Consider the following 18,896-nt stretch of genomic DNA (forward strand, 5'->3'; position numbering starts at 1 on the left):
ACACACACACACACACACACACACACACACACACACACACACACAGCTCTTTAGGAGTCACTGAGTAATGACATGCAGATGAGTGTTAAGGTGAGGCTGCAGCGGTTACTGGTGTGCTGGAGATCTCGGTGTCGTTGAGGATGAGCCGAAGCACCGCAGAACTGCTGAGATCTTCTGTCTGGATCCACAGACGAACTCTTCCCTGCTCCGACACCTCCACCTGCCAGCCTTCAGACCTCAGAGAGATCACTGACAAACCAAGAAGAGATTGCTTCATGTGCATATCAGATTTAAAACAATAGTTCACGCAAAAATGAGCTCGTTCATCCACAATTTCAGTCTGTCACACAAAGCCATCACACCCATTCACTTTAATATGGAAATGATCTCTTTAATGTGCCTATAAACTATAGATCTTTCTGATTGTAGTCTTCCTACACTCTCAAACTAAGGCCATGTTTACAGTATTAAGACGCATTTTGGTCGATCGGATCACAAGTAGATGGAGACACATTCCCCCGTTTGCACCTGGGGCCTCATGTACAAAGACTTGCGTTGAATTCATACTAAAACATTGCGTACGGACAAAGCTGTAAATGAAAAAAAAAAAAAAAAAATCAGATGTATGAATCTCTGCGTACGAAGGATCCCACGCATATTCTCTTTGTACATCCCAATTAACGTAAAAATGAGCGCACATGCACGAGCACAACGCCCCACCCAGTATCCTCCCTTAATTAAATACATTTAAATATGGTAATGAGTCCACTTTGGTAAAAGAAAGGAGTAAGAAAATGGCTAAAGCAAGCGGCAAGAAGTGAAACTTTACAGAAAGTGAATCGGAGGTGCTGCTATCGGAGGTAGAAACGAGAAAAAAAAAATATTTGGAACTTTAATTGTCCTCCGGAATTAATAACAAAAGGAAAAAATGTGAGTGGGAGAGTTTGGCTGATGCCGTCAATGCGGTGGGATCTGAAAGTCGCACTGTAAATGGACTTAAAAAGAAATGGTCTGATATAAAGGTGGACATTAAATGGAGAACTGCTGCGCACCGACAAAGTGTGGGCAGAACAGGCAGTGGTAAAGGGGTCGATGAACTTACACCCTTAGTTGCCTCAGTTATGAGTGACACCTTACTCTCTGGAGTAGTATCTGCTGCTGTGGGAGACTCGGATTTACTACAGGACTGCCACGAAGGTAACCAATATTATCTGCACATTTATTGAATGGAAATGTGTCCGATTCACATATGCAAATTCTTCTTCAGATGGCGCCTTTATAGCAATGTGTGTGCAGTCGATCGCTCCGATTACATTAGGAAAACCGGCTATCGCTGCAAATTGCGTTTTAATGTTTGGCTGGTCAACTGCATCATATGGGAACCTTATACCTGGTAGACATGCGGATGATCCCGACCCATACCGCTGGCATTGAGCGGCTCAAAGACGACTGGCTTATTCCTGAGCGGTCTGCCAGTTCCCTTTGGAAAGAACCAGTTGCCAGGAAAGCAAGTGTTGTCAGCACCTGCAAGGGAACGGGTATTGCGTGGCTCCTCGCTGTCTCTCTCTTTAGATTCGGACCCAACTCAGCACAGAGCTCCAAGAGGATAGCCCTTGGAAATCTGAAACGGCTGATAAGCAAGTCATCATCCTGGGCCAGAAAATCATTGTGGTCCCTAAAAACTCGTTCTCTTCGGATTCTGCCATTAGCAATGTCCTCTAATAAGGCCAAAGCTGCCATTGCCATAGACTAAGGGTTGTATCAATTTGCATATGCTTTTATATGTTCTTACTTAATTGCATAATTGATAGAATATTCCCATAAGGCTCGTGTGACAATATATGTAAATTATTTTATAAATTGCAAATTAATAGCAATGCTTCCCACAGGTGGTATAGTGCGATAGACTTGTAGAACAATTCGCTGTGTAATGTTTGCAACTTAACTTCATTGCCTATAAGAGTCGCCAACGGACAAAAACTATGAGAAATGTACGTACGCCAGACATGAAATTGGCGTGGAGGAACGCACATTCTCACGTTAATTTCACTGTTAGTACATCCGACCGTGAGCGTGAAAGCTGGCGTAAGCAAAGTTTTTGTGCGTACGGAAGATTGATACATGAGGCCCCTGGTGTTTTAATCCGTCTCTTTTGTCCACTTTCATCCACTTCTGTCCTGATTTCTTCTTGGACACGGTCTATGAGCGGGTTAATGTATGGGCTTTTCAGATCTTTCAATCTAATGGCAATTTTGTCCAAAATGATCCAATCGACCAAAATGCATCTTAATACCAGGTGTAGACAGGGCCTATATGTTTGTATATATATATATATACATATACTTATATATATACATATACTTATATATATATATATATATATATATATATATATATAAACATTTCTATATATGTAATCATTACGATCACAACTTGTAATAACTGCATATTGACATTACTTGGACACAGTCACCTCTGATAACAAAAGACTTAAATTGTAATGAAGAAACATTTTCTGTAAAGCTGCTTTGAAACGCTATGTATTGTGAAAAGCGCTTTACAAATAAATGTCAATTGAATTGAATAAATCATCACATTAGAATGATTTCTGAAGGAGTAATGATGCTGAAAATTCAGCTTTGATCACAGGAAAAAATTACACTTTAAAACATATTACAATAGAAAAGAGTTATTTAAAATTGTAATAATATTTTACAATTTTATGGTATCTTTGATCAAATAGACGAAGCCTTGGTGAGCAGAAGAGACTTTGTTCAAAACATTAAAACATCTTGTACACCCTAAACTTTGAATGTGTTTACTGTTTAGATTCTCTGAACATTTACGCAGTTTGTGAAGTGCATTTTATTCACTTACACGGGTTTCTGACATGCCAGCTGAGTTCTGTCAGTCGCTCCAGATCTGAGAGAGAAAACGCCACAATTGCAAAGTCAAATTCAATCACACTATCAAGACAAAGATACCGGCCGCTGTCAGAATGATCAGACATCTTGCAAATGAGATTTCAAGTTTAAAGATTATGTTTGTCATGCAGTTGATATCTAACACAAACAGTCACACTTTGTGTAGGGTTAAAATACACAGATCTTGTAAGGAATGGTTTAGGGCAAAGGGGCTTGAAAAAACATTAATCAGTGGCCGAATGATGATAAAATACCAGGGTCACACTAAGAAAAGACGAGTTATGCGTCAAGTTTTAATGCTGAACAGATGCACAAGGTCTTATGCCACCGTGTTCAGGTAATGCATTATGCCGAGACAGAAATGAATATCTACCCTGGGCAGTGAAGGTGAAGCTGGAGGAGACGTCAGGGTTTCTGCTCAGCTCCACTGTGTAAAGGCCCAAATCCTGCTCTGAGGCGTCCGTGAAGGTAAGAACAGACCTGGGAGATACATGACCAACATCTCAATCAGGTTTATAGACTATTTAAAGGTACAGTTTACCCAATCACCATCATTTCCCCAAACACAAAACTGTATGAATTTATTTCTTCAGTGACAGAAGATTGGAAGTAATCCTATGGCTTCAGAAGACTGGGAATATTCAGCACAACACATATGAACTACCTTTATGGGTATATATTATAAACATTTTTGGTCCACATTTACTTTTATTGTATGGTTAAGAATGACCAGGATGTTCTTTAAAGATTCAGATTTTCTTTTCCTTAGAAGAAAGAAACTTTCGTGAGGTTGAGTAAATGTGCGACAATTCTTATTTTTTGAGTGACAATTCCTTTAAGAATGTTTAAGGTGTAATACACTCACACTCACACACACACACACACACACACACACACACACACACACACACACACACACACACACACACACACACACACACACACACACACACACACACACACACACACACACACACACACACACACACACACACACACACACAGTCTCTTTTGCTCACAAAGGGTGCATTTATTTGATCAAAAATACAGTAAAAAAAACTGTAATATTGTGATTTATTATTACAATTTAAAATAACTGTTTTGTATTTGAATATATTTTAAGATGTAATTTATTCCTGTGATGGCAAAGCTGAATTTTCATCCTTCAGAAATCCTTCCAATATGCTAATGTTTCACAATATTACTTTTACTGTAGTTTTGGTCAAATAAATGAAGCCTTGGTGAGCATAAGAGGCGTCTTTCAAATAAACAAATATATATATATATATATATATATATATATATAACAGCATATATTTAGATAATATACATGTTAAATATCTTAATATTTACTGTTTTATATTTATACTAAGTTAATAGTTTAATATTGTGGCATCAGTTTTTGATTACTTTGTTGCAATGCTTCATGGGTTTAGTATAATTTGCTCATTAAATAATACAAATTTGGAGTCTGTCTTTTTTGTGTTTAATCATTGTTTATAGATATGTTGGTTGGTATGTGGGTAGAAACAAACTTCCAGAACCAAAGCTACTGAAAAAAGTGTCACTGTTGTGCTCATTTTACGATATATTGGCAAAAGACCTGTTGTTTTTGTTCTCCAGACGGGCTCGTCCAGCGTCAATAGCTTTTCCGTAGTTCTTATTCCACTTATAAACGTCTCCATCATCCACATCAGCAGCTTCAAAGCTCAGGAAGATGAAGCCGTCATTATCAACTCCCATCTCAATCTCTTTGGTTCCTGGTGGCAAACATGGGATAGAGTTAAATGCAACTCAGTTTAAAGTGAGAATGAAATCATTACGCAGATTTCCAGGGATCTGACCTGCTTTAGTCTGTGCTTTGACTGGCTCAGACGGCACAGAAGACATGCCGACTCCAGCGTCATTCACAGCAGACACACGGAGACGGTACATCTGACCTGCTTTCAGACCTGAAACCTGATCAACAACCAGCCCAAAACAGTCACTCCTCTTTCAAAGCTTTCTGGGACTAGATGCAAAAAAAATAACTATTCTGAGTTGCATTGAGATGCATTTTATTGCAAGACACTGCAGGCAAATATTTGTGCACCCACTGGTGAATTTTAAGATTGCTTCCATAATATGTTAGACTAGTAGAAAAACTAGTCTAAAATACACTTTTAAGTGTTTATTGCATTTTATCTATTTGCATCTGTAGATTTATGTTATAATACAAATCTTTTTGTATTCAGTTTGTCAGAAATCTCCACTTCAGTAGCTTTACATACACCAAACGTTACTGTTTTATTCCTATCTATATTCTGAAGGGTTTTACATAAGGATTTCTTCATATATCAATGATTTATATATCATTTTATTACTAAAAATATGGTGAAAAATGTATATTTTTTTCTGGCTGTTGACAGTATTTTCTGATTTATGGAGTGATAGACAGAGATATCCAACAATACAGGGTTATTATCATTAATTGAAACTAAAAAGATCAAACACATTTCTGTTAATTGAAATAAAGCTGAAATAAAATAAAATATAAATATAAATATTAGTTACAAGAATTTAACTACATGATAATGAGAAATGTTGCGGGAATAAGATGAAATAAGTTGAAGCACTACAAATATTAACTGGAAATAAATAAAAACTGATATAAAAATAAATTAAACCAGATTAGCAATATATATCTTTTTTTTTAAAGTAATAAAACGGCAAAAAGACATAAGAATATTAAAATTTAAAGCAAAATTTCCATTAAAAAAAGCTAATTCAAAATAAAACTGACAAAACTTTATTAACACTGATCCAAAATCCCCTCTGTAAAAACCTTTAATATCTTTAAACATAACATTTCAGAAAACTTTAAATAAAAACAATTGTTTTAATGATTAATGTAAGGAGTGATATCTATCAGTTATTTTTTAGTTATTAGTTATTTTTTAACCCTATTCACATGTAGTGTCTTGCCTTAAGTTGTTATTCCTGAGGCACAAATGTAATTTGAATATGAAATTAAGAATTAGATTGCAATTCAGTTCAAATTTCTAAATTCTGAATATTACCCAACCATGATAAAGTACTGCAAAAAGAGAGACTTAACAGACCTTTAAGTGAGTTTCTGTCACCGCCTCACTTGTCACAGCGGTCCAATCCTCAGACTCCGCCCCCTCACTGATGTCCACTATATACCCACTGATCTCTGATTGGCCCTTGTACAGAGGCTCCGCCCACAGCAGCACCAGAGAGTTGCACCTCACTTCTCGAAATTCCAGATCATATGGACAACCTGCGAGAAATGAAAGAAAAACATCAACATTCAGTTTTCTATCATCACTCTGTCACTCTGTCCATTCGCAACTCATTTTAATTGTGTTCAGGAAACCTGTTTGAATCCTGAAGAAATTACACACTTCAGCTTTAAATCTAGATTCCATGCATTAATATATCTTATATTCACACTACTTTATATGAGCTGTGTTTATCCTCTTGAACATATTAGACACAATAAAACAAAAGAAATAAATCATCTAGCTCACAACATGCCATGGCATACAACTGATAAACAAAGGAAACATATAGTGTGCCGTCTCCACTTTTTCTTGTTAAATGAATGTGCTGTAAGTGAAATAACCCTAAAAAATGGCAAACAAACCAGTACAATGGAAGAAAAACTACTTTTATAGATTGTTGAATTCTGTATCACTGTGCCAGAGAAACACACTCTAGTGAAACACACTATAAAAATGAAATCATTATGAAATATAAAGAACTGAAAGGCAAAGATATATGAACTGAAAAAAGCCATGTGCCAGATGTGATTTCTTCAGAGAAGCTTCTAAAACAAGATTAAAACTCAAATCACATTCACTGTTTCTTATGATTAAAAAGTGTAACAAACAAATTGTGCAATAAATAAATAAAAAATATAAATGTAAAATAAATGTAATTTGGTAATATAACCTTATTCCTTGCAAGAATCGCACAGTTTACGTTGATGAAATTAGAAAAGTTTCTAAAATACCCAACCCTTTCTTTCTTTATCAAAATTGCTCTAAGAACAGTGTTTAAAGTGCCCCAATATGCTTTTTCGGATTTTGCCTTTCATGCAGTGTGTAATAAAGCTGTTTGAGAATGTAAAAAGCAAAGTTATAAAGATCAAATGCATGACAAGTAAAGTTATTGACTCCTAAAAGGAATTGTCAATAATGGAATTGTCAATAATTCCAGTCTCTTTTCCTGTTACATACTGAAACAATGTATCAAATTAGCATAATGCCAGCCTAAGCTCTTCATTGGCTGCCCGTGAACAATGTCCACCTTGCCCCGCCCTCAAACACTGTAGTTGTAGCTGAGACTGGAAGGGTTTGCTTCATGTTTTCGACATGTTGAGAAGACCTTTTTCAGCGCAGCAAATCCACTTTGCTGCACTTCAAAAGGATGAGGATACAAAGGATGAGGACACTGGAATTGATACGGAAAAAACTTATGCCTTTGTTACTATATGTATATCACTGTGTATCAAGTGCTGAGAAAGATCTGGAGCTGAAATTCTGATGTGGAAACAGGCATTTGGTCTCAGACATGCGCTGTAAGTGGTCGACCAATCAAAGCAGACTGGGCCGTGCGACCAATCACAGCAGACTGAACCGTGCGACCAATCACAGCAGACTGAGCCGTGCGACCAATCACAGCAGAGCAAGATCTCAGGAAAGGAGGGGTTTAGAGAGACTGAATCTTCAAATTAACTTTTTTCAGACTCTGTGAAATAAGGTGATGTGAAATGTATATTATGAGTAGGGCTGGGAAAAGATTAAACGCGATTAATCACATCGAAAATAAAAGTTTGTGTTTACATAATATATGTGTGTGCACTGTGTATAATTATTTTGTATATATATAAATACACACACATGCATGTATATATTTAAGAAATATTTGCATGTATATACTGTATATATTTATTTATAATTTATATTATATATAAATATAAATTTTTTATATATAAATATATTTTTTTCTTATATGTATACATGCATGTCTGGTATTTATATATACAGCATAATTATACACAGTGCACACACATATATTATGTAAACACAAACTTTTATTTTGGATGCGATTAATCGTGATTAATCTTTTCCCACTGCCCTAATTATGAAAAAAAATTAAAGTGTTTTTTGACCTTGGATGCTTGTAAACCTGTTGTTGGAGACTCCAAAACAAAATTAGGAACATTTAAAGTAGCATAATAGGGACACTTAAACCAGATAACAGACATGAGAAACAGATCGACAGGAGAGTAACACAATTATAATCAACTAAAGTATTACATAAAACAGAGTGAAACATATAAATATGGAAGACAACAAGGACAGTGTAAAAATGTATAATACCATCTTCTTACTAAGCATAACAGCATTAATACAGAGTAAGATATATTTTGTTCACAAAAGATAAGTCAGGATTGGAAATTCGGAAACCACTAGTTAATGGCATCTGTATATGAATGAAAAAAAACAAAAAAACATGTAAAATCCCTTATATAATTCCCTTTCGTAACTGTGCATGATCTTACCAGCCTCAGACATTGTCCAGCGCTCACATAGAAACAGTTCGCTGGGTTCAGAAGGGTCGCCCAGGCCAATAATGTTGGCCGCGAAGGCACGAAACTGGTAAAAATTCCCTTCCTCAAGGCCTGTCACCTAAAATCAAAACAGACAAATAATGGAAAAACCCTAAAAGAGAAACCTAAAATAGAAGACAAAACAATCCCAAAGCACATCAAAAAATCTAAAACATCTGAGAGGACAACACTCTTATTGGTATAGCTGAAAGCATCTTTAAAATCTTTGCATCTTTGTACTAGATCATGCTAACAATGTTTTAAAACATACTAGCAGAAATCATGCTAATAGAATGGCACATCATATTTACAACATGCTAATTCATATTAGAAATGTGTTCAAAATACTAAATCATGCTATAAACTTGCTAAAGCATGCTATAAATACTAGCAAAGTGTTAAAATATGCCAGAAAAATGTTAAAACATGCTAGAAACATGTTAGCAATTGGTAAGGCATGCTAGCAGAATGATAAAAAATGCTTACAACATGTTAATTAATGCTAGTAATATACTAACAATGCTAAATGATGCTAGACACATTAAGATTTTCAACAAAATTTCAGACAAAACTTTGTCAAGCCAACATAAAAAATTTTGTCCCGACAAACTCTACTTTCTAGTGTTTATAATGTTTTATCTAGTGTTTATCTAGTGTTTTTTCAGTTTTCATAATTTTCATTATTTCATATTAAAACGTGATCACTTTCATAATTTTAGCTAATGTTTTAATCATTTTGTTGTATTTTTGTCATTTTTATTAGTTAAAAAAACATATCAGTATAGGTCTTGTTTCAATTTTAGTTATTTTACTTCAAATAAAAATGAAATATTTTATTTTCAAGTAATGAAAATGTTTCTTTATGGTTTTACTTTTACTTTCAGTTAACAATAACACCCCTGCCTAGTTTAGCCTTTATCTCCGGTGTATTGATCCGCCGGTTGATGTCTATATGGAGGACCATTAGTCCACAGAGGTGCTTATCCGATAAACATGGGTTTCTGTGATGAGAAGCAAAGATCACGACGAGTGGCCCACTAGCCACACATAATTGGGATCGGATTCAGGAACACAAGCCTTCTAGACTCGTGATTAACTGTTGCCTGAATCCTCTTATCAAATCAGAGGCTTATCTGAGAGCTCGTGGAGACCAGGCCACCCACTGCCTGCTGGGACACAGAAGGTCCACTAGATGGCAGTCGTCAGGAATGGTGAAAGTGTAGGGTGGTGTGTGTTTCTGATGGTGTGTAATGAGGCTGGGCAGGTGGTGTGTCTCCCTGACTGCTGAATGAGAGGCAGAAATCATTAACATGGGATTCACATGCTACGACCACGGAGCACACTCAAAGATCAATGTTTTCTAATTAACATAATGTACTTTGAGTCTTCCTGTGAGCAAATTGAGCGCAAAAAAATAAATAAATAAATCCTTCTTACCCCCCCCCCCCCCAAAAAAAGTGTTAAATGTTAATAGAAAGAGACATAAAACTGTTGTTGTGGCCATTTCAGGCCATCAGAGGGCGATGTGCATTCACGATACTTTCCACAAATACAGAAAAAGTGCTTAAAACTCATAATACATGTTCTGTTTCATCCAAAAAGGCACTAAACCTTCAGAAAATGTTGTTTGTTCATGTTCACCAAGAGGTCTAAATGAATATATGTTCTCTTTGCTATAGATTCAACACTATTACTTTTAGTCAGATTTAAGTGATTTTTGCATTAAGTTTGTGCTTCAGATATGAATAATTCCTCAAATCATGCATAATTAAGGTGAAGTGTGCTGTTATTTACATATATTACTGCATACAACAGCCAAAATCCAATGTGAAAATTATTAAAAGATGTTTTTCGTTAAATGAAATAAAGCTGAAATTAAATTAAGTACTAAAGTACTAAAATCAATAAGGCTAAAACAAATAAAGAATAAAACAAAGCTAAATAGAAATATTAAAAACATAAAAACTAGCAAAATTGACGCCACAAACTTAAATTAAATAAAACATTTAAATGGAAAATATCAAAATAATACCAATTCAAAATATTAATAAATACTACATACATAATCAATAGTATTAAAAATCACTAAAATAACACTGTCCACGACACCTTAGCATCATGTGGGAGTTTTTGACTAGATATTACTTTTTTGCCAATCTATTGATTAAACAATTAACTGAATATCATCTGAACATATTAGGTTTGGTTAGTAAAGTGTAAATTTTATACGTTGAATGCAGTCGACAAGGTCAAGACCTCTGATGTGGGACAGACTAAAGTCACTTTATTTTAAGGCATTTTATTTATTTTAAACAAACTAGTATTCATGCTAAGTCAGTTAGAAAATAGTTTATGTAAAAGAACATGTTGTCAAAGATGCCAACCCCAATTTGCACTGTATTTGGACAGTTTTGTTCATTATCACACTTAAAAGTCCTTTTTTAAACAACCAATAATTAACTCAGAATGCGGGCATAAAGGACACAACATAGAGTAAGTGTATAGTAATTAAATGGTGTGTTTGTTTACATGCATCTTCAGCAACTAACGACGAGACCGGCTTTAAAACTGTAAAGGCTGTGGTCTCTGTCCATATACTCCACAAATTAATCATCACTTGTTCTAACAATTGATTGGGAAACATTTTTTTTCCATTTTCATCAAACCACTATAATGTGATGTTCAGACTTGAACAGGGTCTAATTAAAGAGTGAAAACAAACATAAAATAAACATTGCTTTAAGTTTTAATTAAGTCTCCATGGACACCATAGTTGCTCGGTGACACTTTTAAAGTAAGAGAACCAAGTTAGACTAAGGCAGATGTGCCTGGCATGATTGTAAAAATTTTGAGCAGTAAAAATCATTTATGACTGATTTAAGCTGGTCTCGTCATTAGTCGTTGAAGCAGCATAAATGCATCAGTGAATAAACAAACTTGAAATTTATATATTATAATTAAACTTTTCCATTTTAGCCTTTTAAAAAGGCATCTGAAATACACTACAAGTGCAATGTAGTGTTGTCAAAAATATAGATTTTTCGATACATATCGATACTGAAATATCTGAAACGCTTCCAATACTCATTTTCCACAGATTAGATACAGGATACCAGCTGTGCTTTCTCTCTCTTTCTCATCTCTCTGACAGCGATACTCACAAACCCGCCTCCACTCGCTCACTCGTTTCCTATTGTTGATGTTACAGGGCTTGAGTTATGGCGTGGGATTGCGCATATTGCACATAATTCACTCAGATTTTGTTCTCACACCCAAAGTGCGGCACATAAAGCCACCACTTAGCACTAAATTGAGTTATTTTTCGCCGCTTATTGCCCTAAAACAATCAAATACACAAAATAATGTCAAAATGCCAGTCTTGGCGAGTATTCATGTAAACACAGTCAGTTATGTTTTAAGTGAACGTAAACAGTTAAGAAAGAAAATACATATGTAACAGAATAATGAATCAGTGCATCAGGTCTTAAAGTGACAGCAGCCTAATATACCTGCTGCCAAATTATTATATTATTATATCTATATGGCAGTTTTTCCCTATGGTATCGATGTCAAAATTGTGGCCAGTGAAAATTTTAGTGTCTAACTTCGGAAAACCTCTTGAGTATAAAAATGTAATGTCAAGCCCTGCTTCTAACGATTATGAAAACAAGATAATTGAGGCAAAATGATAATTGTGCCGCTGCCGCTCTCCATCCAGTGCACTTTCCTTTCCTTCACAGTGGTGACCTTTCCTTTTGCCCTAAAAGCCCAAACTGAACATCCAAATCAGCCAAATAACTGAGTGTTGTTAAATGCAGTCTACTGTTGCTAAACTGCGGGACGTGTTGATATTAAACAGTGTTATTAAAAGAGCATTAAGCCACAAAAGACACACGGTTCCCCAGGTGACTTTCTGTGCGCGCATTTGGAGAAGCAAATAGGCTTTGGATACACACAAAAATGTCAAAATGCCTTTTTGGAGAGTATTCACGTAAACACAGTGGGTTTTGTCTTAAGTAAACATACACAGTTGAGAGAGAAAATTAGTTTCTTAGTTCTAATTGCTGTCTTTTCTACTTGTCTCGTAATTATTTTGAGGACCTTTTTCTTACATTAGTTTCGATCATCGACATCAAGTATCGATAATTGTGAATTTTCACTGACATTTAAAATTACTCATATCGTGAAATAAGACTTTGATTATATCGCCCATCAATAATTGTGTCAAATAATCGTGATTTCAATTTTGACCAAAAATAATCGTGATTATGATTTTTGCCATAACTGAGCAGTCCTACCTTGTATAGTCTCTCTTTAATGGGCTTGGCGTTGACCTCCCGCCAGCTACTCTGGGATTTCTCCCTCTGGTCCAGGTAGTAGCCGGTCACAGGGTCTCCTCCGTGATTGGCCGGGGCTCTCCAGCCAATCAGCATCTCTCCTCCGGTGCAGTGCAGTACAGTGATGGCTGATGGACAGGATGGCACGCCTGCAGTGATGAGGGAAGGGAGGGTCAGAGGTCACACAGCTGGAGCTGCATTTTGTGTAAAATTACTGCTGAAGTGAACCACACCATGTTTGCTATTAATTGTTAATGAATCAAAGAAATTTGATTCACTCAGTGTGTTTTGCAGCTGAAAACACCTAAATTATTAATAGGTTGACTAAATGTCCCGGTTTCATGAGGTGTGTCCCAGTGTCCTGATAATGCGCTAATAATTTCACATGTAAAAATGTGTCCTGGTTTAAGCTGACTAAAAATTACTGTCCTTTCAGAAATTCCAGTAAATGCTTTTTATGCGGCGAATGTGTTTCAGTGTTGAATGATGCATAATGATGCAAATAGTGTTGATTTATATACTATTATATTTTTTATAATTTTTTTAAATTAGCTTATATTTTTACCTTTACATTTTTTTATTTTAGTTTCATTTTTAGTAATTTTGTTATGTGCTTCTGTTATTTTTATCAGTTTATTTTTTACTCTTTTTGTTTATTTTTTATTTCAATTTACTTTTGATATTTATTCTTTATTGTAAGTAAACTAAAATAACAATAAATTCTGTTTATGTTTTTTAAATATTACTATTTAGGTTTAGTTAATTATTATTATTTAGTTTTAGTTCAGTTTGAGCATTTATTTATTTACAGTTAGTATTTTAGTGCTTCAACTTAAACTTATTTCAGTTAGTTAACAAGGCAACATTTTTCTAGCTTCCTTTAGTTATTTTAATCTAAAAATGTTTATTTTATTTCATTTCAAGCTTTATTTGTAGTTTTAGTTTAAGATAATAAACCTGATGCAAATTAGGTGTGTAATATTAATTTCCGCCTATGACAAGCATATTATATGTGGAATTACATTAAATGATTTTAAGTTTTAATGCTGTAATTATTTTGTGTTAAAATCTATTAAACGAAATGTGTCGGCAAGTCTTTAACTCGAAATTCACATATAAATGCAAGTACAAAAACTACACAACACAATGTTAATGTTCCTAAAACATCCTGCTTTTAAACGTCTAAAACTTTTAAGCATTAAACTACTGCAATGAATTCAGTCCAGACCAATGAACATAAATGCAGACTCCATTCAAACATTGCAGATTTGGCATAACGACTCAAATGCGGCATTTCATTTACACAGAAACACTGACTAAAAGCTAAACTTGCCTAAAACTTTTTTTTTGCTGAATTGCAAGCAAGGCAACTTCTTTCAGGAGCTTCAATTCTAGTTTATTTATTTATAGGGGGTGGTGGTGGCGCATGGATAAGACACATGCCTTTGGTGTGAGAGACCCGGGTTCGAATCCACTGTGAGACACCAATGTGTCCCTGAGCAAGACACTTAACCCCTAGTTGCTCCAGAGGCGTGCGACCTCTGACATATATAGCAATTGTAAGTCGCTTTGGATAAAAGCGTCAGCTAAATGTAAATGTATTTCATGTCATTTTCATTTGTCGTTTTCATTTTCATTTCATTTCATTCAATTCAAAATGTAAGGAAACTGAAGAGAGGTGCCTCCAAAGAGGGCTGAAACATACCGGGCTTTAACTAAAGATATATCATAATACAATCCCTCCTATTTCAATGAAATTATCATCTCCAACTACTGTTAATTCAAATGGAATTTCAGTGAATGATGGGAACTTCTGGTCAACCTAATAATTAATGAAAGCACTTGATACGTTTTCTGTGAGGATAATGTGATCATTTATCTAAAAAGCGTCAGGTTTGATCTGCAGTAACATGTGGCTGAAGCGTCTCTGGTGTTCGATGATAACAGACGGAGCATCTGTCCTGATCTCAACACACATCAGTGCAGGAGTGCCACTCAGAATCAGACGTTATTACAAAGAGAAAAGCTGAACCGTCAGACAACAGCCTATTACTGTCAGGATTGAGCCAGACACAGAAGGACTCTACTTCAGCATCTCTTGAGTAACAAGCTCGTCTTTGGTCAGGACTGTGAGGCACAAGAGCATCACGTATGCGCACCTCTTCTGCTTTCATCCAAGTAATGAAGCTTGAAAGGGCATATGTTCTATAGCAGCAGAATACTACAGTAAAAAACATTTTTACATTTCCTAAAGACAATGTTAGAGTGTTGTGTGTGGTTTCTAGGGCATGAATATGAGGTCGCTAATGCCTTATGAGAAGTCACACATATGTACCATTTAGGTACTATTATGTACACTTTTGGTACCAATATGTACCTTTGAGGGACCAATATGCACTCTTTAGGTATGAAAGTGTACCTTTTGAAAAGGTACCGCCACAGTGACAGCTTTTGTACCTTTTTTTTCTGAGAGTGTATGGTGGATGTTCAGGGTGGTTGCTCACTAACCCAAACCAAAAGTCTTCACTCATTCAGAGAATTATAAATTCACATTGAGACCATAAACAGTTTTCTAGAGCTCAAGCAGACAGCCGGCAGCACTTTAGACGGGACGGCGTCCTATTTAAAGGCGTCTGACTGCATGGTCTCGACTGGTTCTCTGGCCGGTCAGACTTACTTATCGCTGATTTGACTCGAACGGCAGGAGACTCGTCCGAGTAGATGCTGTTTCCCGCCAGTCCCACAGACTTCACCCTGAATACATACTCTTTATTGGTCTTCAGGCCATGAACTGTAAACCTGAGTGAAGAAAAACAGTTTTTAGTAAAAATATTGGAGTCCGTAATCATAATTGCATCTTCAGATACAACAAGAAGAGACCTGGTTTTGGTGATGGGCTTATTGTTGATGGTCTGCCACAGTCCACTTCCAACCTCACTGCAGTACAGGTAGTATCCCACAATGCCCTCTGTTATTTTGGGCTCCTTCCACTGCAGTAGGACTGAGCTGTTAGTGTCTCGATTGGGCAGGACGCCGTTTGGTGGGGCAGGAACTCCTAAAACACATTAGAACAAAATCCACACTGAGCTGTACAAGTTAACATACACTACCCTTGTGAAAAAGAAGTGTGCTTAAAGGGATAGTTCACACAAAAATGAATATTCTGTCATCATTTACTCACCCTCAAGCTGTTCCAAACCTGTATGAGTTTCTGAACACAAAATAAGAAATGTAAATAATGTGAGTAATCAAACAGTTGATGGGTCCAATAACTGTTTTGATTACTGACATTCTTTAAAATATCTTCTTTTGTGTTCAGCAGATTAAAGAAACCCATACAGGTTTGGAACAACCAACGCTATCTCACGACCAATTCATACACATTCGTACGATTTGTCTAACTAAAGGTTTAGGGGCGGGGTCAGGGGTAGGTCATTCGTACGAATTCATACGAATTGGGCAACTCGTAAAATATGTACGATTTAGAAAAAATCTTCCAATTCGTAGGAGTGAGGTCATATGAATTCGTACAAATTAGCCACCTCGTAAAATTCGTACGAATCGTCGTGAGATCGGGTTGGAACAACTTGAGGGTGAGTAAATGATTTTCATCTGTGGGTGAACTGTCCTTTTAATTGTATTGAATGTGTACTTCAAATCTTACAAACTGTATTTGCAGATGATTTAATATTAATTAAATGAAAGTTTAAAAGTCACTTAAAGAGAGTACAGTTTCATGACTATATTTTAAAAAGTGCTCTTTGTAATAATGTCAAAACCAAAAGTACAAATTAAACCTTATTTTATCATGCTTTAAAGATATAAACATCTTGATGTGTTGTCTATTACAATTAATCGCATCTACGTTTGTAAATGTATCTAATATATACACATGTATATATACATATAATATATGTATACACACACACGTATATAAACACGTTACGTATATACACACACACATACAAACTTTTATGTTAGATGCGATTAATCGCAATTAATCTATCTAACAGCACTATTATTAATATATTTAAAAGCAAGGGAAACAAGTTCTAATAGAAATGACATTAAAGTACATTTTATTTTACCATAAATGTTCGTCAGTACATTCAGTAGTACACTTTAACCATATTTCCAAGACAATAGAAGTAATTATGAAATTACAAATAAAGATGTACTTAAATCATGCTTAAGTGGGTTAAAAAAGCACTCTCAAGTTTAAATAACTGCATTTATTATACATTTAAATTAAAATACATTTTAATTCAGTTAAGTGTCTGAAAAATTTACATTCTTTTAAAGTATATTATTTCTTAAGTATGATTTTTTACAAGGATATAGTCAAAGTAAATCTATTTTAAGGCATGCTTCCTATTGTTTTCTATAATTTGGACTGTTTCATTCTAAGCATAAGTGAGATTGCTTATAACTCCCCTTTAATGTTGCAATAAACAACATCAAATGGAATGACTCGAGTGTGAGTAAATAATGAATAATTTGTGTTTTTATGTGCACGAATCCTTCAAGAAAATGGTCACCTAGAGGTTGTCCCAGTGAGACGGGTCCGCTGGGAAGAGATGGCTCGCTGATACCGTACTTGTTGACAGAACGAACACGGTAAGAGTACGACTTCCCCTTCTGCTGGTCAAATGCAGCAAATCTAGTCGACAGCACCGTCATATCCAGACTAGCCAGGTGCCAGCTCTCCTTCCCTGCGATGGACTGAAATAACCAACAGTCAATGCATATTTACCTATTATGTAATATAAGTATTATGATTTATCATTTATCTGTAAATTCAAGGTAAACATTTTGCAAGTTTGTGTTTTCTCTGTGAATTAAAGCCATTTCTTTCTAATTTCTGTTCTGTATATATATATATATATATATATATATTTAATTTTACTCTAAATTACACTTGCATAAAGTAGGAAATATCTGTGAAAATAAAGTATTGCAATATTCCCTCTAATAAAACGATGCATTTTTACATTTATTTATTATGATTTATAATTTATCCGAAGCGACAGTGCATTCAAGGGAAACATTTAACAAGTATTTGTTTTCCCTGGGAATTAAACTAATTTCTGTTCTGTGTGTGTGTGTATATATATAATTATATTTTTTAACTATAAATTACAATTGCATTAAGTAGGAAGTTTCCATGATGATAAACTATTGCAATATTCTTTTAATAAAACATGCACAGTGGTAAATGGACATTTCAATCTTTTTCATTTATATGTATTTCTGCCCCCACAATTTCAGATGATCCCGATGAAATAGACAGTTTTATTATGGTGCTTCTTATAAAAAGTCCAATAAAGTCCATGTCCTGTGGCAGTGTGCGCTTTCTCCTGCTCATTACAGAGTCGGCAAGCGGCCGGAGCTCTTTCTTGTGTCTTATATTGGACGATTGTGCCTCCTCTGCTCTGAGAACGCATTACTGCGAGCACTTTTACACTGTGAGTCATGAAGAGATGATGTGAAACTTTAAAACTGCCCTCAAAAAGCCAGCAGGATTCTGACCTTTTGTAGTGCTGAAGGCCTTGAACATGTGAAACTGAGAAGCTTGCAAAACGCCTGTTGGGTCATTTTATCTGCTCTGCAACATGAACTTTCAACCAAGCTAATTTTTTATATGCCGGAGTTACTGGACTTGTACTAACACAGATGTGGATACACTCAGAGCTAGAGATGCAATGCAACTATACTAGAATGCTCCCATTTGCAAAATGGCAATAATAGAATAATTATTAGAATATGTTTTCATAGTGAACCCATGCAGTGTTGTTAACTAAACCCAAAACTAAAAACTATTAAAAAATAACTTTCAGTAGCATACTACAAACACATTTACTGACATATTGCGTGAGACTCACTGGTATAAATATTATAATTAAACTTTATTTGGAGTACTTCTTTATTGCACAATGCACATTTCTTAATATTAAGCCTAAAATGTGTTTTAATATCTCTGTATAATATCAGTCTTTAAATGCAAGATATTTAAAG

General features: G+C 35.3%; 1 protein-coding gene across 2 annotated transcripts in view; it reads right to left on the reverse strand.

Moving 5' to 3' along the window:
• The window catches only part of myom3 (myomesin 3), a 63,860-nt gene that overhangs the window by 10,641 nt on the left and 34,323 nt on the right, over nt 1-18,896 (reverse strand). For both annotated transcript variants that reach the window (XM_077221521.1, XM_077221522.1), the window contains exons 15-25: nt 17,420-17,603; nt 15,762-15,936; nt 15,559-15,680; nt 12,843-13,030; nt 8,497-8,623; nt 6,026-6,207; nt 4,769-4,883; nt 4,528-4,684; nt 3,298-3,404; nt 2,878-2,922; nt 110-249 (exon numbers count right to left, since the gene is read on the reverse strand). In XM_077221521.1, coding sequence (XP_077077636.1) covers nt 110-249; nt 2,878-2,922; nt 3,298-3,404; nt 4,528-4,684; nt 4,769-4,883; nt 6,026-6,207; nt 8,497-8,623; nt 12,843-13,030; nt 15,559-15,680; nt 15,762-15,936; nt 17,420-17,603 — 1,542 coding nt within the window. The remainder of the gene's footprint in view (nt 1-109; nt 250-2,877; nt 2,923-3,297; nt 3,405-4,527; nt 4,685-4,768; nt 4,884-6,025; nt 6,208-8,496; nt 8,624-12,842; nt 13,031-15,558; nt 15,681-15,761; nt 15,937-17,419; nt 17,604-18,896) is intronic.

This window comes from Siphateles boraxobius, unplaced genomic scaffold, assembly GCF_051911475.1.
Source record: "Siphateles boraxobius isolate OS27281-9 unplaced genomic scaffold, OSU_SipBor_1 84, whole genome shotgun sequence".
Lineage (NCBI taxonomy): Eukaryota > Metazoa > Chordata > Actinopteri > Cypriniformes > Leuciscidae > Siphateles > Siphateles boraxobius.